This window comes from Beta vulgaris, chromosome 9 (assembly GCF_026745355.1).
Source record: "Beta vulgaris subsp. vulgaris cultivar EL10 chromosome 9, EL10.2, whole genome shotgun sequence".
NCBI classification, from domain to species: domain Eukaryota; kingdom Viridiplantae; phylum Streptophyta; class Magnoliopsida; order Caryophyllales; family Amaranthaceae; genus Beta; species Beta vulgaris.
The window spans coordinates 12,118,630-12,142,675 of NC_079210.1; the positions used below are offsets into that span (position 1 = coordinate 12,118,630).

Genomic DNA, 24,046 nt, shown 5'->3' on the forward strand with positions numbered 1-24,046 from the left:
CATGAATATTGTCGCCGCCTTTGACCATACCATCTCTGACTCCATCTCTATTAGGTCGTTCCATACGTTGAGAAAAGGGATGCAATTTCGATTACTCCATCTGACTTCATCTCTAGTGGAATTCAACGTGGGTTTGGCAGTAGTATTTCTGTTAGGAATGACAATTTTGCTTAGATTCAATTAAATTATTATTGTAATATTCATACTTCGATTACTTCATAATCTTTTTTTTTGAAAATTTGATGTCGGCTAATTATTTGCTCAAAATATGCTCCGGGTTCGAGTAACCCGAATTTGATCTATTTGAGAGTCCAAAGAATTAAATAGGTTAAACAGGCCAGGTCGAGGTCGACCCGTTTATGTGTAGATCAAGTTCAGGTTCAAACTTCTAACCTGTTTACATAAATAGGTGGGATTCAGGTTGTGTGTGGCTGACCCGTTTATGTAATCAGGTCAACCTGAACCCAAACCGATTTTCAACACTAGAGACATGATGTATTTCTTTATTTTGGTGGTGATGTAGGTTGCGAATCCCCTGGAAAAAATTCGTCAGCCTCTTGAGTTGAGTACACTCTCACACTAGTGAAAAAAGCCTAATCATCGGTCAGGTCAATTTGGGTTTAACATATTTGAAAATGAATCGGATCAGTTAAGGGCGGAGCGATTAATGAAACTCAACTGATATGATTCCAAACCGAATCAATTAACAATTAACATATCCATTTTTTACCAAAAAGGACCGATATATGTAGGTTAACTGATCTTGTTTATGTTACCACTGGATCACTTAACCCCCATTTGAATTAAAATAAATTCATATGAACTCGTAAGGGGATTGGAATATTGCTAAAAGTAAGTCCAAAAGAACACGGCATATATCTTCTATATCGTATTAGTAAAAAGTGTAAAAAATTCATATTATGAATGTACACATTAAGACGAATCTAACAAGACCGCACATGAGTATGTTTTTTTATGCATAAATGAGAATATTTGGTAAAATTTTTTATAGTTTGACTCCCAAAATAAAAACGGGCTCTATATTTTGGGACGTATGTAATATGATTTTTAGCCAATTTTTCATATATACTTGCGTTTTTTTACTTAGTTTCAACAATTCACAGTTTAGGGAGTTGCATGTTACTTACAACACCAACATTTTTGACAATATATTACTCCCTCCTTCCCAAAATATAGTTCCTATTTTATTTTGCACAGTCTCCAAGGCGTACCTTTGAACTACGATATCTCCTATTTCTTATTAGTAAAAAATATAAAAAGTTGATATTACGAATTTATACATTGAGACGAATCTAACAAGACCCCTCATGAATATGTTTTTTTGTATACATTAGTAAGAATATTTGGGCAAACTTTTTAAAATTTGACTTCCAAAATAGAAATGAGAACTATATTTTGGGACGGAAGGAGTACTCTCTACCAGCTCATCTTTTTCGATTTTTCTATCTTTCCCCTCTCATAAATTGTTGTGCTATAAGGTATAAATGTTTTTGGAGAAAGTATATTATAATATGAACTTTGAAGATGATAAAAATATGTTAGAAGTCTAATTTCACAAGTCAAAGTGCTAAAAAAGGCAACAAAATAAAATACTAACAAACAACGTGCTACTTCCGTGTTCTTTTGAGTGTTTAGACTAAACAGATGGCTATCGTCATATTGGAAAGTTCAAAGCAATTTACCAAAATAACAGTAGACAAGTTGATTTTTCTTGTCTTTTGTGGGGTTTTGATTTTGATAGGAAACGAAGATTTGATGCGTGTGGGAAAGTAGAGTATATAAATTATAAAACCCAGAAAATCACAACTTATAACGGTCAAAATCTCACCACCCCAGGCCCAGACCCCAATTTGTAACTTTTGTCTGTTCAACAAGAATTCCATGGCAATTCCTTCACATGGGCGCGCCAGTTTCTCTACTCAAGCCAATGCTCTCCTCCGAAAAAACTTAGTTTTTCAGGTTAATTTTCTCTCTTCAATGTTGTGTACATTTATCATATGCCTGCTTTTCATGTAAATTTTTATCATCTGGAAGTTTCTGGGTGTTTTTAATTATGGGTACTTGTTGCATTACCTGGCCATTTCTGGATTTTTGTTATTAAGATTTAAAATGGTGCTATTCTTGAGCTTTCGTCAAGGTTTATGATAGTTTTCAAGGATATGTGATGTTACTGTTGCATATTATTGTTTGGTTTTTGGAGTTTTAAAATAATCTACTTTGATCATATTTACATAATTTGCTTTTTTTTTTTAAAAATGGTGGCATATGTAGGTAAAGTTGTGAATTTGTGTGTAATCTTTAATTGGGTAAACGTAAACCATGAAAGTATATGATATGAGACTTTGATTTGGGTGTTTCTTAAGCTTAGAATTGATGGTGTGATGGTGCCCATTTTTCTATATGCAATTTTTTTTTTTTATTGTAAATGTCGTGTTGATAAAATTCTTGACTCATGGAGCCGACCCCATCCAATGGGGATTGAGGTTGTGAGTGTTGTTGTTGTTGTAAGTGTGAACTGTGGTGTAGATACTTTCAATTATCTTTTTTTTTTTTTTTTTTTACATTTTTTATATGGCATATAATTTAGGCATAAACTGCTGATTATTTTTGCATCCTGCATCCGATATACCCTCCCAAATGCTAAGTCTTTAGATATTCAGTCATGAAAAATTGAGAAGGTTATTATGTTGTGAGTACTGTCCCATTTTTGCTGAATTTTCACCTTTACACTGCAGAGACGAAATAAACGTTCAAATTGTTGTCTCATAATATTCCCGGTTTTACTTTGTGTTCTGCTTTCCACCTTACAAAGAGTGATTGACAATGAATTGAACAAAGAAAAGTATAGATGTGGTTGCGCTCAAGTTAATGGTACAACTGAATGTGGGATTCAATATTCAACATTGGAGCAAGCTTCCAGTTGTCCGATTCCTACCCCCCAAAAATGGCCTGCCTTGCTTCAAGTTCCGGATCCTCAAAATCGCGCTGTTAGAACTGACTTTCTTACATCTTCAGACTTACCTAGTCAGTCATGTAGACAGACAGGATCTTGTCCTGTCACTGTACTGGTGACTGGGAGTAATCGAACACTTGGTCAAAGTATATTTTCTTCTCTGTGTATTCCTTTTAACTTCTGTTTTTTATGGGACCTGGTTTAATTATGTTATTTTGTGTCTTTCCAGGCTTGGCCAGCAACCTGTTCCCGGTATCCCCTGTGAATTCCTCCGATTTTTTATTTAGTTTGGCAAATAATGTCTTGGTGAGTGGTTAGGTATGCCGCATACAATCTGTCATTGCTTGATATTGTGGAAGGTAATTATATCTTGATGCATTTAATTGCTCCAGGGATCAGCATCGATGCCAGAGACGCAGAATTTTCTTGATCCTGCTTACACCTCAGGCCTCCCTCTGTACTTTGTTCAACCACGCTGCCAGTCTAGATCGTCATTTTCTTTGCCCGTAGAGATTCTGTCGTCAACTTTGCAGCAAGGTATCTGACTTTCTTTAGTTGGGTTTATGATAAAAAATTGCTACAGTTTAAATTATTTGATGGGATGATGGTACATAGGCATGATCTTTCAGTCATGTGTTCTTGCTATGTGCAGTCATAATATTGCTTGCCTCTCATTCCATATTTTTAGCATGGCATCATATCATAGGTCGAACATTCTTTCAAATCTTCTTTGTCTATGGCTCTATGCCTCAATATAGATACACATTGAATACTCAGTGATGACAAAGACAAAGCTTCAGATAATGTGACTTGCTGTGCTTGAAAAGAGGGGTATAATTGGGAAAGTGCCTCATAAAGTTTTTTATGCTTCCTCTTTTTTGAGAGTGATTCAATGAACTCTGAGACTATTAATATTGTTAGAATAATGGTGAGTTGATTTCATATGAAGTTCCTATTCTCCATTCTCCTCAAGGAATATAATCTGGTCCTTAGGTGACTTAAAACAAATTCATGCTGAAAGAACCTGTTAACTATATTGAAATTGAACCGAACGTTAATGATTGAACCTGAGCTAAACTGGATGCTAATTCGACAATTAACTTGCAATTACCCAATCTTTTTATCTTTTTAATACTACACTTGTTTGTCCATGATAGACTTAATAATTTATCATGCTCATCATGAATCCAGGTGCAATAATAATGATTGTTGTTGATGCAATTTCTTTCTCTCTCCGTCTTTAGTGTGCTATGCGAATTTTTATTGAAGTTTTGTCTTGTATACAGATGTAACTTGTGCTCAAGGTCTTCATCTGTGGCGGAATAGTTCTTCTGACATTAATGATGACTTGTATAAGGGTTACCGTAAAGGTAACCCCGAAAGGGAGATAAATGAATTTGTTGCAGGTAAATTTATAACAATTGTATTACTATTGCTCAGTAATCTCTTCCTTTTCCCATGTTTAATATCTAATTTTTTCAACAGCATATGATTTTCTCAACTCAAACATGAACAACTTTAATGTGAGCTTGTGGTATAATGCAACATTCAAGAATGACACTGGATTTTCTAGGTCGGCATTGATACGTGTACCACGCTCAGTGAATCTGGTATTGCTATGAACTCATAGGTTGCTTGTCATTTAGACTTTGTCATCATTGATATTTGCTTTCTGTTTGAAGACCTTTTCAGACTGTGTTCAAATTGATCAGTTCTTGATTTACTTCCAATCTTACCTCTCTCTTATGTTTCCATTTTTCTAATTTCTGATCTCTATATCATAAAATTACGATGCACTTTACTGGCATTGAGAAGCTATAGATTTGATGATTTGGTACAATCTCTGATTGTCACTTGTCATTAGATTTATATTCATCATGGTGACAGCCTCTTCGTATAAAATTGAGGTTTAGGGTTTTGAATTTTAAATTTCAAAGGCACCCTATTTTTTGCTCTGCCATGCCCTAATCATTATGCTGTAATTAGCTATTTTCTTAGATCAATCTGTATGATGTTTCTGTACAACTTATACATTCAATACTTATATTACAGGTGTCCAATGCCTACCTTCAGTTTCTGCTTGGACCTAGTACCAGAATGCTTCTGGAGTTTGTCAAAGAAATGCCAAAGCCTGGAACTCGGCTGAGCATTGATATATCATCTCTCCTCAGTGCGCAGTTTTTCACATTTGTTATTGTAGCACTCTTTCCTGTAAGTACACATTGCTAGTGCCACTTTCGAAATTAAGTTTTGGATCTGAATCTCCCTTTAAATTTGTTGTAGCCATAGTTCAATATTGTTTTTGATTCCTAGTAATTGGACTTAAATGTCTGGTCATAAGTTCATTTGAACGTGTGATATGATTGTCAGCGGCAGCCTGAACTGGATACTAGGTAATAAGAACGTATTTATCTTATTAGGTGAAGTAAATAAAATTTGGATAGTAGTTGGGGGGGGGGGGATTTAACTACATAATAAGGAACCTCAAGTTTTGTTTATTTATTTATCGTCAAGGCCTAAAAATTGAATTTTTGTAAGAGATTCGGTAAAAGTAATGGAGAAAGGAATGAAGCATTATTTGAAGAGAAAAGAATGAAAAAAAACTTATCTGAGGATTATTCCTTTACCTATTTATCATCAAGGACTTCAAAGTTCAAATTGAATGGCTATATTCTCTCATTCCTCATTTCCCTTATTTAAACTTTCCCCTCCATGTTTTCACCTAATCAACCGTCAAGTATGGAAGGTGGCCTTTGAATTTGTCTCTCATTTCTCCTCTTTTACATCGTCATAGCACGTTTTCACGCAGCGGATGTTGATTTCAACGTCATGACGACACCTGACGAAGGATGACTTTCATCTTCTTTCTCTAAACGTTGATGGATGCAAGAACTCAAGCTTCTTCTCTCATCTTTGAGTTTGAAAAATACAATATTTTTCGAAATTGATAACCTTTTCTCCAATTATTTGCAACCATTCTCTTTTCTCACTAACACTAAATGTCATGAGGAAATGCCGAGGGGAGCAAAAAGCTTACATTTTCTTTTCCTTCTTTGTCAGTTTACTAAATGTCAAGAGTGGACGTCATATTTATCATGCTTGAAATTATTGTGCTCATTTGCAAAGAGTTAGGTATGATCATTTTGCTTTGTGTCAAGCAACAATTACCTCATGAGTCACGACACTTACCATAATGCACGAGAAGTTACAAGGGCTTGGTTTTGTCAAGCAACAACCATCCTTAGTTTTTGATTAGTTGATTGGTTATTGGAATTGGCTAAATTAGAAATCAACTAAACTTGCAGTTTGCATACCATAATTTCTTGTTCAGAGTTTGATTCATACAGCGGTATTTTAACAGGTGATGTATTCTTGGCTATGTCAATCACACAAACAAGCAGTAGAGAGTTGTGTGTGTTAGATCATCTTTATATTAGACAAGCAAGTTATTAGATTCTAGGTTATCTCACTAAGGATGAGTTCTAAACTTCTAATTCCTCTATGGTTTAGGAACTTATTTCTAGTTTGTTTTCATTCTAGGTGATACTCTGTTTTCTGAAGATTAACTTGGATATTCATGAGCAATATTAGATAAATTAATTAGTTTATATTTTTAGCTCAATTTCCTAGTTGTTCCAGTATTAATAAGCTATATAAATGGCTCCCGGTTCTAACTTTTATTATATGTATTGAGTTTACAACTAAGTTTTGATTTTCTCGCAAGTTTTTTTAATGAGAAGAGTGAATTCAGATTAAAGAATTCCTTTTTAAATAAGTGAGTAAAGCTAGTTCAAAGACCCTTGTTTCTAGGTGACCAACTCCTAAACAGAAGCCAATCAATTCAGTTAGGTAAGTGAAGTCTCTCTAGAATAATCACCCTTTTCACAAATCGAACTTTTCACGTGTAAAGACATAGATTTTGCCTGAGAACCTTTAGAAAGTTTCTATTGGGTTGAAAAATTTTAAGTCACATACAGAACCAGATGATGCGTATCCCTCCCCCCCCCCCCCCCCCCCCCCCCCCCCCCCCCCCCCCCCCCGCATCTCCTATATAAGAACAGCACAGGTAAACAACACACATCATTGGGTGGCAAACTAATTATTTAATTCTTCTTTTTAGCATGTTTCTCAGTTTCTAATTTATTGTACTTCACATGGACTAGTGGGTTTTGTGCATGCAGTTTGAACTTAAAATATGTCAGCGCATATTGCAGTTTCTTCTTAATTATACTACCAGCCGTTTGGATTAGGTCTCCAAAGTCTGGAACCTTCATTAAGATACTTTGATTTGTTATAATTTTTTTATTCTGGTGCAGGTCGTGCTGACAGCTCTGGTTTACGAAAAACAACAACGATTACGTATCATGATGAAGATGCATGGGCTTGGTGATGGCCCTTATTGGACAATTTCCTATGCTTATTTTCTAGCTTTATCTGCTATCTACATGATATGTTTTGTGGTATTCGGATCACTTATTGGTAATCAAATCCTAACTCCACCGTTTGCTTTCCTTTACAAGCAGCAAAGGTTCTGCTATATTCTTCTCAATGCCTCCTGTTGCTTTCTCTGCAGGACTAAAAATCTTCACAACAAATGACTACAGCATTCAATTCGTATTCTATTTCCTTTATATAAACTTGCAGATTTCTATGGCATTTCTTGTGGCCCCTATCTTCACGAACGTTTTAAGTGCTAGAGGTGTGACTTTGGGTTCAATACTGCCTTTTTGAAATACAGAAGTCTGCTGAATTGTCTTTGGTGCTAATGTTCTGTGCCCAACTTGTTACAGCTGTAGGTTATTTACTGACATTTGGCACTGGGCTGTTAGGAGGATTTCTGTTCCAGAATTTTGTTCAAGATACCTCATTTCCAAGTAAGTTTTCATAAATTTGTTTCTACCTATATTGTCTGGAAAGTTAGTTATGCCATTCATACTTGTGATGTTTCAATGTTAGATGCAGCTGTGTCAATGGGTGAAAGAATTTATACTTTAGCATTTTCAATCACCCCCCCGCCCTTTCGGAACAAAGTTGGTTGTACATTGTTTCTTTCAGCACATTATGCTACAATAGAAATCAAGTGGGTTTATGGGATAAATAGTGCAAAGTCTCATGTGTATGACTGTAGATTACACCTCATTATTTCATCTGATGTTTTTGGAATTTGGAGGAGGTTTCCTATACAAACTGAAAGAGTGACCATATCATTCATGAACTATGCTTTTACTCGCAATTACAATATCTGTTAGCACATAGCAGCGTAACAAGAAATGAATTCGTACATTGACCAAAGCCGTGTTTGGGTTTTGACGCAACTACTGCATAGGCTCAACTTGCTTGCTTCATGAAATAGGGAAAATGCATCAAACTTTGGTTGGTTTCTCTCAATATTTTCATGTGTAGCATTAATATTTTTGCACCTTATGATTTCAGGAGGATGGATTATTGCCATGGAGTTATATCCTGGATTTTCTCTTTATCGAGGTTTATATGAGCTTGGGCAATACTCTTTTCTCGGGGATTCTATGGGTACCCATGGTATGCGGTGGGAAAACTTGGGTGACGGCATGAATGGGATGAAAGAGATTATGATCATCATGTTTGTTGAGTGGCTGATTGTGCTTCCAATTGCATTCTATGTTGATCAAGTTGTATCATCTGGAAGTGGCGTGAAGAGGAATCCACTGTTTTTCTTCCAGAGCTTGCTGAGGAAGTCCAAGTCTGTTTCACGGAAGCATAGTTTACAAAAGCAAGGATCAAAAATCTTTGTTGAGATGGAGAAAGCTGATGTTGTCCAAGAGGTCCTTTTCTTTTTTGCCATTTTGTTCCTAGTTTTCTGCAGTCTACAATCTCTGTTTTGAGAAATTAGTTTTGAAACTGGGGGGAAACAACATCCCATGCTGGATTAGGTGATTTCTTGATTTTACCCAAGGAAAAGCAAGTCATTATGCTAAAGCGTTACAATTTATGTAGGGTTTATTTCGCTTCTTTTGAGGCTCTTTGGTACGTAATTGCGAAAACACAAGCTGCAAGAAACCCTCATGTTTAACTTCCCGCAGAGATTAACACCACTTTTAGAACCTACGACATAGGGAGACCTACCTCCATTCTCTTGAATTTGATTTATCTGGAATCTGGTATGCAAATCAGGGTGGTGTGTTTTCTTAGGGTGGTTAAAAATAAGAATAGGATGGTGTGTTTTCGTCCCATATGGAAAGAGACTTAAAAGAGGGAAGTGTTAAGCAAATTGTCTATTTTTTGTATTGATCTTCTACCGAGTCTTCTTCGTGCCAAGATTATGTCCAGCTGAACTCCTAGGCTCTTCACGCCTAATCCAGGACTTCCATTTCCTGCTTGTTACTTTGCTGAATAACACTCAGATACATACGGTGAATAGCGTTCCTTTCATAGGAGTTATTAGGCATACGTAGCATGCATTATTTGGAGTATTTACACAAGAATAAGGATCTAAAGAAATGATAAATAAATGTTCTGAGTTGCGGATGCTTGATTTTCATACTGTACTATTTATTCATAATTCTGATTTCTGAAACAGAGGGAGAGAGTAGAACAGCTGTTATCAGAACCAAGTTCAAACACTTCCATAGTTTGCAACAACTTGAGAAAGATATATCCTGGAAGGGATGGGAATCCTCCAAAACTTGCAGTCAAAGGGTTGTCTCTTGCTGTGCCACGTGGTGAATGCTTTGGGATGCTTGGCCCAAATGGTGCAGGGAAAACCTCCTTTATCAGCATGGTGAGAACATTGTACCCTTTGCTTGCAATATATACTGGCTTATGAGATTTGTTTGTACACACACATGATTTTTGACTGATCATTAAACGTAAATGAATCACAAAAATAAATCTCGATAATTCGAGCTTTCTCTTATTTCGTTTTCCCACCTTGAGAATACCACTTTTTCAAGGGCACATGTAACTATTGTTCTTAATTTCCACAACGAAAATCATGTTTTTTAGTGTCCTGCAAAGTAGTACAGTTTTTTTGCTTAGAATGCGCATAATAATTACTAGAAATGGTAACTAATAAGAGGTAGGGGCATTCTGTGAAGATAAACCATATGGATACTGTATGGAGCAGGGCGTATTAATTGATTGTTTGTTTGAATGAAAAAAAAGATCATTAATGTCTTTATCCTTTTTCTTAAGATGATTGGGCTCACAGATCCCACATCTGGTGCAGCATTTGTTGAGGGTTCAGACATCCGTTTTCAAATGAATGAAATATACACCAGCATGGGTGTTTGCCCCCAGCATGAGTATGTTATCGATCTTTTATCTAAGTTTGATGTGTATATCTTGCTCTCGAGTTTTTAGTGTAGGCTGATCCTGTTCCTTTTTCTTTTTTTCTTTTAATTCAGTCTACTCTGGGAGACCCTAACCGGAAGAGAGCACCTAATCTTTTATGGCCGACTTAAAAACCTCAAAGGTTCTGCCTTAATGCAGGTCAGTCTATTACTTGTAGAAATGTTGACAACATTGAAATCTTTTGGAAATGAAAAAAAATTGGTTTGAAGATGTGAAAACATTCCGTATTTTGCCATCAAACAAATATAAAAGTGCCATTGTCATCTTTTATGTTGCTGCAGGCAGTTGAAGAATCTTTAAAAAGTGTGAACTTGTATCATGGCGGTGTTGCTGACAAACTTTCTGGGAAATATAGCGGAGGAATGAAAAGGAGGCTTAGTGTGGCTATTTCCTTGATTGGTGACCCTAAGGTTTGACTTCCTATCGATGTATCAGTAAAGTCTTGTCTGGTCGAGGGGTTCAGCTAACATCCACCCCTCCCCCCCTCCCCCCCCCCTCCCCTGAAGAAGGTTTCCTGTCCATGAACTATGGTTCTGTTGGTTGGACTGATCACTATTGTGTATGACTAAGATATTCTAATTGATGTTGTTCCTTATTAAAGGTTGTTTACATGGATGAACCAAGCACTGGGCTAGACCCTGCTTCAAGAAATAATCTGTGGAATGTTGTGAAGCAAGCGAAACAAGACAGAGCTATTATTCTTACAAGTACTCTCTCTCTCTCTCTCATTCCATTTGACAGAATTTGAAGGTCTTTACCTATTACTTTCCCTTCTTTTGGGTTGTCGTGGGGCTGGGAAAAGGCCAATGTTTTAAAATATAAGTTGGTTGTTTGGTCGGAGTATAAATGAATCATATTCAAAATTTCAGCTTGTAAAAGAAAAATAGAAAATGAAACAGTAACCATAAAAAGTACTAATGCAGATCGGTCATGTATGAGCTATCAACTTCTTTATAATATAATAATTACTGTTAATTTATTTTAGAAAAAATATCTTAGAATGTCACATATCAAAATGTGTAAATACTTGTGTGTTTATTTTTGGACATGATATCTAAAATAAGTCTTAATATGATGCTTATATTTTATTCCATATTGGACTTCTTGTTTTTAAATATATGTAAAATAGGTATATTATTCTTGTTTGTCTCCTAAGTCCTATGTATCTAAAATTTTTGGGGGACTGTGGGGGGTAGCATAGGTAACATATTGAAGTGCTTTGGGTTCCATCCCCAACATTGTTGATCCGTTCTGGGAAATCCTCACAAAAGAAAAGATTCTTTACATTCCCTTTTCAATTTCTATTTTTGATCCCGTTAGACTAGAATTCCCTTTTGATGTTTCACTAATTAAAGGCTATAGATTCGCTCTCTATATAAAACACTTAATTTCTGTATTTAAGTTCCACCAATTTGCATCTTCTGTAATTGAAGCATATAACAATATAGGAATCTCATCAGCAACGAACTGGTGTTCTTATGCTTGAAGCTCACAATCTCAATGAACCTGTAAAAAATTCTTAGTCCTTTGCTCTTAGAATAGATGCTGATATTGATGGTCGAAGGGCCGAAAATGCCATGAGCCTGTCTTGCACAAGAATATCTCAACATTAGATCATAGGGAAGTAATGCAAATATTGAAGTCAATGAATCAAAGATTTAGGCAAATCAGTCACTTGGGTCTTTCTCCACTAAACTTGGCAGTGAGTACCTTTCTTAAGAATTTCTGCATGGGCTCAACTTAAGTTTTGATCAGTTTGCCAATTAGACTTTATGTAGTTAGATTTGGACAACATACTGGGAGTTTTGATGGGCGAGACTTTGTTGCTTACTATTTGCTTTTCTTGATTTTTGATTATTCTGAATTAAAACTTTGCATTTTATTACCTGGACTAGGTTTAAGGATATGAGTGTTGAAAATGGATGTGCATCTGAGTGCTGAACTCATACATTTAGGAGAAGTTGTGCATGATTTTTACCTAAAACTAAGAGCCCGATTGGTGTTCAATCTTGTGTTGGAGCCCTAAACATCTAATGCGGGCAATTTAGAGTGAAATAGAAAGCTTATGATAACATCATAACAGAGACATTTGCTTCGCTAAACGATCATCTCAATGTCATCATTCTTCATAAGTTATACAATTTTCTTTTTATGTACTTCCTCCGTATCACAATATTTGCAACACTTTTGAAATTGCGGATTTCGAGGCAATTTTTCAATAGTGTATAATTAGATGGAAAGGGGTATATAATTAGACTAACTAATAATACAATAATTCCATTATATCAACACCTAGCATCCACCATCACCACCCTACCACCGCCCGCCGTCCCCACCCCACCACCACAACAATCTCACCACCACTATCAGAACCACCACCACGACTACCCTGCCACCACCATCTTCCATTTCACGAAAATTCACATAAAATCACCACGATCTTCATCTTCTCCATCTTCATCTTCTATGTGAGTAAACTAAAAAAAAAAAAAAACAAATCTGATCTAACCAAATCATAAACAGAAAAACCAAATTACAGTTCTAACTTATAAAAAACTCAAAATTACAGATCTTAATTACTTGGGAAAATCTGGAAATGATGATGAAGATAGAAAGATTTTCCCATATCTAACGAAGGAGATCGTTGAAGACTTCGCAGTCAAATGCTTCGTCTTCATCTTCTTTGTTCTTCGTTTGTCTTCGCTCGACTTCGTCTTCATCTTTGATCTTCTTTATCTTCGTCTTCGTCATTCGACCTCACATTCGTTCGTCGTCGTTCGTTCGTCGTCGTCGTCGTTCGTTTGTCGGAATTTCATTCGTCGTTCGTTCGCAGCGGTGGTGGATTCAGTGGAGAGAGAGGGCGTGAGGGAGGAGAGAGAGGGCGTGAGGGAGGAGAGAGAGGGCGCTCAAAATTCCAACAATGGTGGCTTTAGTGGTGGCTCAAAATTCCGACAATGGTTGCTCAAAATTTCGAGCGCATGAGGGAGGAGAGAGAGGGCGTAAGGGAGGAGAGAGAGTGGAGGTGGTGGGGAATGGGTTGGGTTTTTGTGGTGGGGTGGAGATGGTGGTGGTGGTGGGGTGAGACCGTGAGAGAGTGAAGATCATATAGTAGTTAGGGGAAAGATTAGGTAGGTTAATTGTTTTAGATTAAAGTATGTAATCAATACTTATTTTATAAAATAAGGGTATTTAAGTAATTTCACCCTTCTAAAGGAAAGAAAAAAAAGTGTTGCAAATATTTTGAAACATCCCGAAATAGAAAGTGTTGCAAATATTATGATACGGAGGAAGTATATACACAGCAAAACAGTCCACTCTCAAGTCTAAATTTTAATGAGGGCTGGCTACAAGGATTTTCTTGGTTGCTTTGGCTGTGAACAGCCACTAGGCAGCGGAATTTATTCAACAAAGTTCCAGATACATTTACGTTGTCTGTATTACTGTCTCTTGTTTATCTTTTGTTTATATACTCGGAAGAGTACAGAATTCCGACTACACACTTGCCCTTGATTTATGTATCTTGCTGAATGTCACTGAAATTGTATACAAGTATGGTTATATTTCAGATGCTTAATTAAATGTAATTTCTGAACATGAGCGCTAATATCTTACTCTTTTTTCTTCTTCTTTCAGCCCATTCTATGGAAGAGGCAGAAGTTCTTTGTGACCGGATAGGAATTTTTGTTGATGGTAACTTGCAATGTATAGGAGGCCCAAAGCAGGTAACAACTCCTCATGTGAATATATCCAATTCAGACAAGTACCTTCATTTAGAAGAACACGAAGTGAAACTATTCGTAAGAAACTTTATGGAAAGACAGTTTATATTCAAGGGAGAACTGAGCAAATAAGAAGATAAAAAAAAAAGAGAATGAAACAGCTACTCCCTCCGTCCTCATTTGTTTGCCACGTTGAGCTTTGATTTCTTCTATAAATTATTGGTTAGGCGGACTTAATGGAAGACAAAAATGGTAGGCAAAATGAGTGAATGTGACAATCCCTCGTATCTCCAAGCTCTCACCACCCCAGTTTGTAATGTCTGTTTGACAGAAATCCATGGCAATTCCTTCACGCGCCAGTTTTTCTACTCATGTCCTGACCCTTATCTCCACTTTGCGGTATTTATTCTTCACTGGGCCAGTATAGTTGTTCCTTGTTCGTGGCATACCCTTCTTCATCATTGCTCACTAAGCAAGTCTCTCACAATACCTCGTCATAAGGCTTCTAAAAGTTTATAAATAGCTTGTGAAGATCTTTCTTCCTCTCTTTGAAATACCTTGTGATTTTTCTCATAATCTTTTCTATGGTAGATTTTCCAGCATAAACTCAAATTGGTTCTCAGCAATGTTTGTACTCTTTCTTACTCTATCACTATGTCCCACAAATTTGTTGTATGGCTGAGAAGCTTCATATGCCAATTATTTGAGCTGCTTAATGCATCTCTTTTGCTGTTGTGAATAAGTACCAAAGGGCTTCTTTTTTGCAGTCATGCAGTGTCTTGTTTGTCTTCCAAATCTCATCGAATAGATTGGTTAATACTACCTCTAATTTTTTTAGTTGCAACATTTGCCTTTTGTTGAGTGGATCAAAATAACCACATGTTGCATCTAAAACAAAACAGAGGTAGTAGTTATCTCATAAATATTTTATAAATATCTTTTCTACCATCCTTCATATCTTTTTTTTTTTTTTTTTTGTATACGTCCTTATAGTATATACCTTCAATTGCTAGGATTTAGGGCTAGCTCAAGTGGTGAGCTTTTCCATCTTCCTTAGCAAAGTCTAGGGTTCAATTCCTAGTTTCCTACTGCAAGTATTTTCTTGAGATTAAAGGGGGGGGGGGGGTCGGTGGTTAATGTTGTAATGGGCCTCTATGTAAAAACAGCCCACAAGATTTCTTCTTACCTACTTTAAAAAATATACCTTTAATTTCCCATCAAAATACTTTCCTTACTTTAATTTAGCTTCTTATATATTGCAATATTTTTCTTAAACCGTACATGTTTTCAATAGCGGTCTCCTTATTCCTTATTTGCCGCTTTTACATTGTCACATGCATTGTTGTACAACACAGACTGCTGGCAGTGAAACATTGTCACGTGCATAAAGATGAATGTGGCGGAGATGCATATGTTATATTGGATATGTCGGCATCATTGTTATCCAATTCGCTATCTAATTCGCCAATTAGCCCAAAATGGGCCAAAAATGAACCAAAACCGACCGTAATTCTCTTTTCTCAATTCGCAATTCGCGAGGGAATTAGGAACAATGGTTAGCATACAAGAAAGGATCGATTGAGGGATGAGATTATTAGGAAGAAAGTAGGGGTTACATTACACCGATTGAGGTTTAGATGATGGAGAATCTATTGAGATGGTTTGGGCATGTAAGACAGAGACTAAGTGATGCCCGGGTTGGGAGGCTAGAAGCCTGGAAGGGTGGCAAAATGATAGGGTTGTAAGGGGTAGGGGAAGACCTAAGAAAATTTGGATGAAGGTGACTGAGAATGATATGAGACCATTTGGGATTGAGGAAAATATGGCGTTGGATAGAATAGGGCATAGTGGAGGAAGGATGACTTGGCTTGACTTTATATATCTTCCCTTTTGACCCTTTTTAGTTTACTTGCGTTTTGCATACCTTTTGCATTGATCATTCTTTACATATTCCCTTTCTTAAGCTTTTCATTTGTTTTCCCTACAAAGCTGTTTTTTCTCTCTCCATCTTTTCTTGGCTCTCTTCTTTATTATATTTTCAAATGTAATTATTTTATGTGTCTATCGTTACATTTTTCGTTTTGAACTTTTCTTATTTTTCTTACTCCTTGTGTTATTTTTATTTAATTCTTTTCTTCTTGTTTTACTTTTATTAATTTCACTTTCTCCCTCTTCGTTGTTTATTCTTTTTAACTTCTCGCTCTTTTCTTGTTTCAATGGTCATGGTGAAAGTTTCCTATGACGATTCACATTAGTCGTCCCCAAATCGTTTTGGAACTAAGATGTTATTGTTGTTGTTGCCTTCCACATGTCGATATTGGTCTCCATGGATTAATAACTTCACCCTCCAAAGTTCCTTGTACCACCTTATCTATCCTCCAAAATTGGCCTTTCTCAATTCATCCTCTATATCAATTTGAGGTGCTTAGGCACTAATTATATTTTAATATCTCTACCACATATGATCTTGAGTTCTTGATACTTAAATCGTATCACTTTTTCTATATGAGAACTACATTGTTTATTAGCTAATCACTAATTATAGTTCCAACTTAAATCCATATCTATCTTTTACTCGCCTGAACATCACAACATATAATCCTAAGGCATAATAAGTCTTCCTTTTTCTCCTACCCATTTATGGTGCATTCTGTGAACTTATTTGAACAGAACTTATCAGCCTAATTAGACCTGATCACCTTGTATTTTCACCTAATTGGACCTGATCAAACCTGATAAGATCTGATCAAACTTAATTTTTTTGAGGTGAAGACATGAAAGGTTTACATTCTCCTCTTCATCACTTAACCAACTCCACTAACTTTCCTTTCAAGAGACCCTATATTCCAAAATGCTCTAAATAATCCCAATGATGAATAATTTTCCAGACCTCCCTTGTCTAGAAACCTAGAAGCCCTTGTTCATTAGAGTTATTAGACAGCACACACGGGGGCAATGATGTGGTGTACTGGTGTGTGCACCGCTTTCAGGCACCAAGGTTCAAGAAGTGCAGTGTGTCACAGTGTTGGGAAACCCCACAAAGTTTTAGGACGGTTGTCACCTGTTGCAACCCTCCTCTTTTACCAGGCTTTAGACTTGAATGCCACAAGCAGAGCATGATCCCACTGCTTCTCAAATGGCAAGGATAGTGTTACCTCACAATAAGAAATAAGTGCATCAGTTACATGACATTGATTAGTTTTCCTATAATCCGAAGCAAACGAATAGTGAATCAAAAAGCTACATTTATAAATTAGGCAAAGCTTTAGAGCAAAGAGTCTTTAATGGAGAGCATTTCACACTCATTGTACTTTCTAAGTTGTATTTTACTTTTTTTTTTGACATTAGAGTTTTAGTTTACTTTAGAATTTCCTTTAGTAATAAAAATAAAAGTCGAGATGAGGGGTAACTATTGCACGAGAAAACATTAACAACTCGTTTGGTAAGAGGCCATAAATGGTGGGAATGGTAATGCATTATAATGTAAATTTGTACTACAAATCCAATGTCATTACCTGTGGTAATGCTACTTCATCCCAAGATGTCCATTTTCCTCCTAAAAACTCATTACCATCCATTACCACTTGGGAATGTGGTATTGGGTGGTAATGGAAATTTATAAAAGGAAACCCATGTTTTGTGATAAAGTTCCATTCCCATGATCATTGGCATGAGAACTTCTTCACACATTTACACTATATTTCATTACCATTACCACTATATATGACCACAAACCAAACGGGGCGTAAAGTGTTTTTTGGGGGACAGATGTGTGCAGAACTTTTATTTATATTCTTCAATAGCATATATATGTGCATCAAATTTCAATATATATTCACATGAAGTAAGTCTATAGTTACTTTCATCATAGATGCTTTCTTGCCTCAAGTGTAGCTGGGTATCTATTTACTTGCAACACAATATTTCTCCTTGATATGTACTCAATTAGTGTTTTGTTAAATGGCAGCTGAAGGGAAGGTATGGAGGATCCTTTGTGTTCACAATGACAACTTCGGCAGAGCATGATGCAGAAGTGGAAACAATGGTGAGAGGCCTCTCTCCCAACGCCCAAAAGATATACCATATCTCGGGAACGCAGAAGTTCGAGATTCCCAAACATGAAATCCAGATTTCTGATGTTTTCAAGGCAGTCGAGAAATTTAAGAAGAGATTCTCAGTCCAAGCATGGGGTCTTGCTGACACCACTTTGGAGGATGTATTCATCAAGGTTGCCCGCGAAGCACAATCCTCAGATATTCTTTCATGATGAGGAAGACGGTGTGTACATAATTTCGTTTGAAACTATGCATGTTACAAGAATAGTTATACATCTACCAGGTTACAAGTGATGGTAATAGTAATACGTTTTAGTGTAATTTTGTAAGAACCTAAATGTCAGTGTCCATGGTATACCTTAAACCTGGGTTTTCTTGTATTAACATTCAGTACCACCTTTCAAAGTGGTATGACTGATAATAAAATTTTATCAAGAAATTAGATGTTTTGGGAGAATAGACAAGCATTAGCATGGCCATTGACATAAAAAATTCTCTTACAATATTACACTCAAAGGCATTACGATTACTACCAATTTTTACTGCCTACCAAATATTCATGTTATGTGCGCTACAAAGTCCATATAGATCATAGAAAGAAAAAGGTGCCAAGGCGAAATAGTAGCATAGTACCACATTTCCCTACATTTTTTTTTTTTTTTTAGTTGAAGGGGTCTACATTTATAATCTTTGTAATGCAGTTTGTTATGTTCATGTTTAAAGGTGTGTACAGTCCTAATAATAAGGTTTTCCTTTACTCTTTATGAAATTTAGTAGCACTGTTTTTGTTTTTTTCGTTTGAGGAGGAAAGTTAGTAAAACTTTGCTACATATAATATTAAATTTTTTAATATATTAGTTGTTGGACTGCATGCTATCGTGCGCGACCCTCAAGAAAGCAAAAATTATTCTAAATATATCTCTAAGAGCATGTACAATGGTTGGTGTCTTTTCAACTAGCTTTCCATACTTTCTCTCCTATTCTCTCTCTTCAAGCTACTCTCAAGAGTCATATCTAAAAACACCCAACAACAATAAAACTCTTTAAAGAATTCTCCATTCAACTTTTCATGCATTGTTTTTTGGTCCTCATATCAATAAATGAACCTCATTTTATACTATTATTAAAGTTATATAAATAAAGTTATTCATGTAAATTAAATATAATTACAAAAAAAATTATCTTTTTCATAATTTATGTAATGTTGAATTTTTTTTTAAATATATTAACTTTGAATGCTAATATTTAATTTCATAAATTAAATAAAGATAGTAGATTTTGTGTATGAAATATATCCAATATTAGGCTCATTTTATAAATAAAGAAAAATTATAGTTGTTGGGATAGTAATTATTACCATGTTTTTTTTTTATTTCTATAAAAAAGATCATTAAATGGTTGTAAGAAGAAAAGAAAACTTAAGTAATTGCAATAGCATGTGGGCCCCAAATATTGGAGAGCTATCTCTCCTTCAAATATCTCATCCAAGAGCCACTTTGCAAAGTATCTTCATGGAGAGACACCCAAGACACTACCAAGAACCTCATTGTTGGGTAAGAGGTGATTCTGCATTTTCTCTCTCCTTGGAGAACTAGTTGGAGAGCCCCATTGTACATACTCTAAGCAAATAATTACCTTCAGCACTTTTAGAAATAAATTCGTGATTTTTGTTTTCATCATCTTCAATATTTAAAGCTTGTATTTCTACATAATCTGAAATTTTTTGTAAACATCCTTATTTGCACAAGCAAAAGTTATTTGGAATAATAACCTAATTTGATTCATCAATTTAAAATTGCAAATCATACCTTCATTGTTATTTCGACTCGATTCACACTCGATTATGTTGTTGTTAAGATCAAGTTGTGAGATTGTTGAAATTGCATTAGATTGGTGCTCCATAATTTTCTAATCTCTTTTGTACTTTTGATGATTTTGATCGTAAAATTTCGCATTTTTACTAGTAGAAAAAAGACGATTTGCGTCACCCCATTTACGTCGCATGAAAGGAAAAATGACGCAAAAACATAATTTGCGTCGCATGTTATTAAGAGTGCGACGCAAAACATCCTTGCATAAGCACCAGGTTGGGGGTATATGCGTCGTACACTATCGATGTGCGACGCATAAAGCTCATGTGCGTCAAATACTGAAGCCTATGCGATGCACATCGTTAAGCCATATCTACGTCGCACTTTACTAAAGTGCGTTGCAAAAGGCTAATCTGCGTCGGACCCCTTGGCCCATCCGACGCAGATCAGGCCAAAAGCCCCGTCCCCCTTGCGCCTCTTAAACACGTCTCTCAAGTCTCGCCCTCAAACCCTAAAAACCTCCAGCCTCATTCTCTCTCCCTCTCGCGTCTCTCTTTCTTACCCTCAAACTCTCTCCTCTCTCTCTCACCTCAAACTCTCTCTCTTTCTCCAGCGAACATCGCCTCTCACTCTCAAACCCTCTCTCAGATCTGGTGAAATGAAGAACAACGAACTCGAAACCAAATATCAATAAAATTAGATCAATAGATCTAGAAATTTCCAGATTGAGAAGAAATAATCTAAGAACAGAGAAGAAAAAATGTACTCGTTCACCAACGAAAGCACCGGCGATGACGAAGGTGACATAGATGGAGTTTCGGCGCATAACAACGCAATACATGCCCTCCCATAGCCCTCCACTGGATCTTCTTGCAGCTGCTTCCATGGCGGTTATTTTCTCTCTCTTCTTCTCTAGATGTTTTAGGGTTGAAGAAAATCTCCCTAATATGATATTATGATGGGGTAACTCTGAGATTAGGTAAATTTTTTTGAATTAATAATGTGATTTTTCGAGAAAGAGATGTCATTTTTTTGTTTATTAGAAAGTATCTCAAACACTCTCAAGAGAACGTCGGTTTTGATTTTGATTTCGTTCTTTCATCTCACTCCCAGATCCGGTGAGTGAATATTTTTTGGCTTTTATTTGGTTTTTTTTGTACAGATTTCGTTGATTTTGATTTCGTTCTTTCATCTCGCTCCCTCTTTTTTGGTTTTGATTTTGATTTCGATTTTTTTGTCTTAATTTGGGTTTTTTTTTTTTTTACAGATTTTGTATATCTGTTTATTCTGGGTTTTTTTTTTTATTTTTTTTCAGTTCAATCCCAAATCTTGCATTGATACTTTGATGTGCTGAAGTACCTGAAACTAAAATGAAGGAGAATTCTTCATCAATTGCCGAAGCTAATGACGTGAGGGATCAAATATAGAGATGATGTTTGATTATTTAATTTTAATTTAAGCAAATATGTATACAATTTGTAATTGAAGCAATAAATGGAACGAATATAATTGTTGTGGATTTGTATACAATTTGATTTTCTGTAATTTTATCTAATTGATTTTTTGTAATTTATGTATTCTTTTTTATGTAATTACTCCCTCCGTCCCAATTTATTTGCTACATTTTGCCATTTAGGTGTGTCCCAATTTATTTGCTACATTTGCAACTATTTTCATATATAGTACATGGGTCCCACACTTTATTTACAAATTTGCCATCACTTCCTCCTTGGTTTTTGTAAATATTTCCATATATAGTACATAGGTCCCACAATTTACCTATTTGCTTTTTTGTTAATTCTTGTTATGGCAATGGTCCCCACTCCCTCCTTGGTCTTTGTGATAAAGCAAATGTAGTAAATAATTTGGGACGGAGGGAGTATCTCTCTTTCTTTATTTTCTGTAATTTATTATTACAAATCTAAGATTTTTTTTGAAGAAACCAAAATCTTTATTGCGTTTGCAATAGCCTCATTCTTAGTTCATAAAATTATATTTTTATTCCTCTCAAAAAAAAGTTTTTTTAAAAAATGCAATTTGCGTCGCACGTAGCCCAAGGTGTGACGCAAATCACTCATCTGCATCGCACCCTAGGCAATGTGCGACGCACAATACCCTCTGAAGCTCTGTGTTGGGCTAAGGAGAGCCATCTGCGTCGCACTGTATACAACGTGCGACGGATATAGCTAATTAATCTGCGTCCTATTCGCATACGATGCAGATCATTTTTAGGTCATCTGCGTCGAGCCATGTGCCGTCGGACCCAAGTCCGACGCAAATAGATGTCCAGGGTCCGACACAAATCGACCTTTTTATACTAGTGTTTGTTCTAAAGAGAGAGTAAATTGTGCGAGATTGTGTGCGAGATTGCGGTGACGGCGACAGATCTGAGAAGTGGAGAGAGTAAAAATTATTGAAAGAGACGATCTAATTTTAATATAAAAGTAGACATAGTCACTAAATGTATTAAATTAGTCACCGAAAGAAATTAACCTAGTCCTATTGGGCTAATTCTCTTTTTAATATTGGGCTTACCATTGCCTAATTTTAATTTTAAAATAGGCGGTCTCTTACAAGACATACTCTGGAGAGAGAATCGCTGAATTTTTTTGGGAAAGTTGCGGGTGTATAAAATAAGGAGAAAGAATGAGTTATAGGGTTCATTTTATTTTAGCCAATTCGCACGTGTTAGGATATTGGTCCACAATAACTTATCGTGGACTAGGTCCACACAAGTAAAACGCTTCTTTTTGAGGAAAGCCATGTAGTACTTCATATTTAGCGACGACTGAGCCCCCTGTCTATGCCTAAAACAAGACAACCTATACAATGATCTTATGGGTCCAACCCAAGTTAGTAATATGTGTTTTTATTTGGGACCTTTTATTTGGCCTAATATTATACCATGTTACTTGTTTATTTTTTAAGTCCAACTTTGGGGCTTATTATGTGGCTTACTTAGTAAGCTTTAGGAGGGTTATATGGTGAAAGGAAAAAAAGATGAGCAGGAGATAGAGAGACACACACAAAAGAGTGAGGAAACTAGAGAGTTCCAAGAGTGAGTTCTGCTCGTGTTTCTTCAGCTCACTTCCAGTGTTTTGGTCGCCGGTGGAGATCCCACCGTTGGATTTTGCTGAAATTTTGTCAGCTTTCTGGGAACTCACGGGGCTACCTTCTGACCGTTCGGATCGTCAATTCAAGCCCCTAGTCATCGGGAATTGTCTCTGGACAGAACTGCTATTTTGGTGATATTCTTTCACTTTATTGTTATACTTTGATCTCTTATTGTTCTTGGTGATTGTTGGTGGGTATATGAACCTTTGTAGACTGAGTTGGGTTCTTTTTCTATCAATTTATCAATAAGAGAAGTTTAGGGTGGACTCCTTAAACGGTCCCGTGGTTTTTATCCTTCACATCGAAGGGGTTTTCCACGTATAAATTGTGTGTGTTGTTTGATATTGTTTCTTCTTGTTATTGCTGGTTATGTACTGCATTTAGTTGCTGGTTTTCATTGTTAACTTGGTTGTGTGACAATTCGGAGTGGTTGAATTGCATAATTGGTTAGTTGTCTTGATTGTGTGACATTGTGGGTGTCGTTGTGACTCCTTCCAATCCCTACAACTTGGTATCAGAGCCGAATATTAAATTTGACCATTGTTATGGAGTCTACTAGTGGTAGTGGAGGTAGTTCAATGGTTAAATTGACATCAACCAATTATTCCATTTGGAGACCTATGATGGAGGACTTGTTATATTGCAAGGATTTGTATGACCCAATTGAAACTGTCACCAACTCTGATGGTAGTGTTTCTAAACCATCTAAACCAGATAAAATGGAAGAAAAAGATTGGGTAAAGTTGAAAATAAAGAAAGACTTTGGGGACTATTAGGCAATGGGTTGACATTAGCATATTCAACCATGTGTCACAAGAGTCCGACCCTTATGATTTGTGGAAGAAGTTGGAAGGTCTTTATGAAAGGAAAACTGCTCATAACAAAGCTTCATTGATTAAAAGACTTGTTAATTTAAAACTGAAAGTTGGAAAGTCTGTTTCTGAGCATCTTAGTGACTTCCAGGATATTATTAACAAGTTGACTACTATGAAGATTGTTCTTGATGATGAGTTGCAGGCTTTATTCTTGTTGAGTTCTTTGCCA

General features: G+C 36.1%; 1 protein-coding gene across 1 annotated transcript; it reads left to right on the top strand.

Moving 5' to 3' along the window:
• Window positions 1-1,743: 1,743 nt before the first annotated feature.
• On the top strand, window positions 1,744-18,534 carry LOC104903246 (ABC transporter A family member 7). Its single transcript, XM_010691255.4, has 18 exons — window positions 1,744-1,980; window positions 2,757-3,120; window positions 3,204-3,280; window positions 3,367-3,511; window positions 4,261-4,380; window positions 4,460-4,584; window positions 5,027-5,185; window positions 7,291-7,453; window positions 7,548-7,673; window positions 7,765-7,848; window positions 8,408-8,775; window positions 9,531-9,731; window positions 10,145-10,254; window positions 10,357-10,441; window positions 10,585-10,713; window positions 10,905-11,010; window positions 13,937-14,025; window positions 17,990-18,534. The coding sequence occupies exons 1-18, from the start codon at window positions 1,903-1,905 to the stop codon at window positions 18,287-18,289; spliced, it is 2,829 nt and encodes a 942-aa protein (XP_010689557.2). The 5' UTR covers window positions 1,744-1,902; the 3' UTR covers window positions 18,290-18,534.
• Window positions 18,535-24,046: the final 5,512 nt, after the last annotated feature.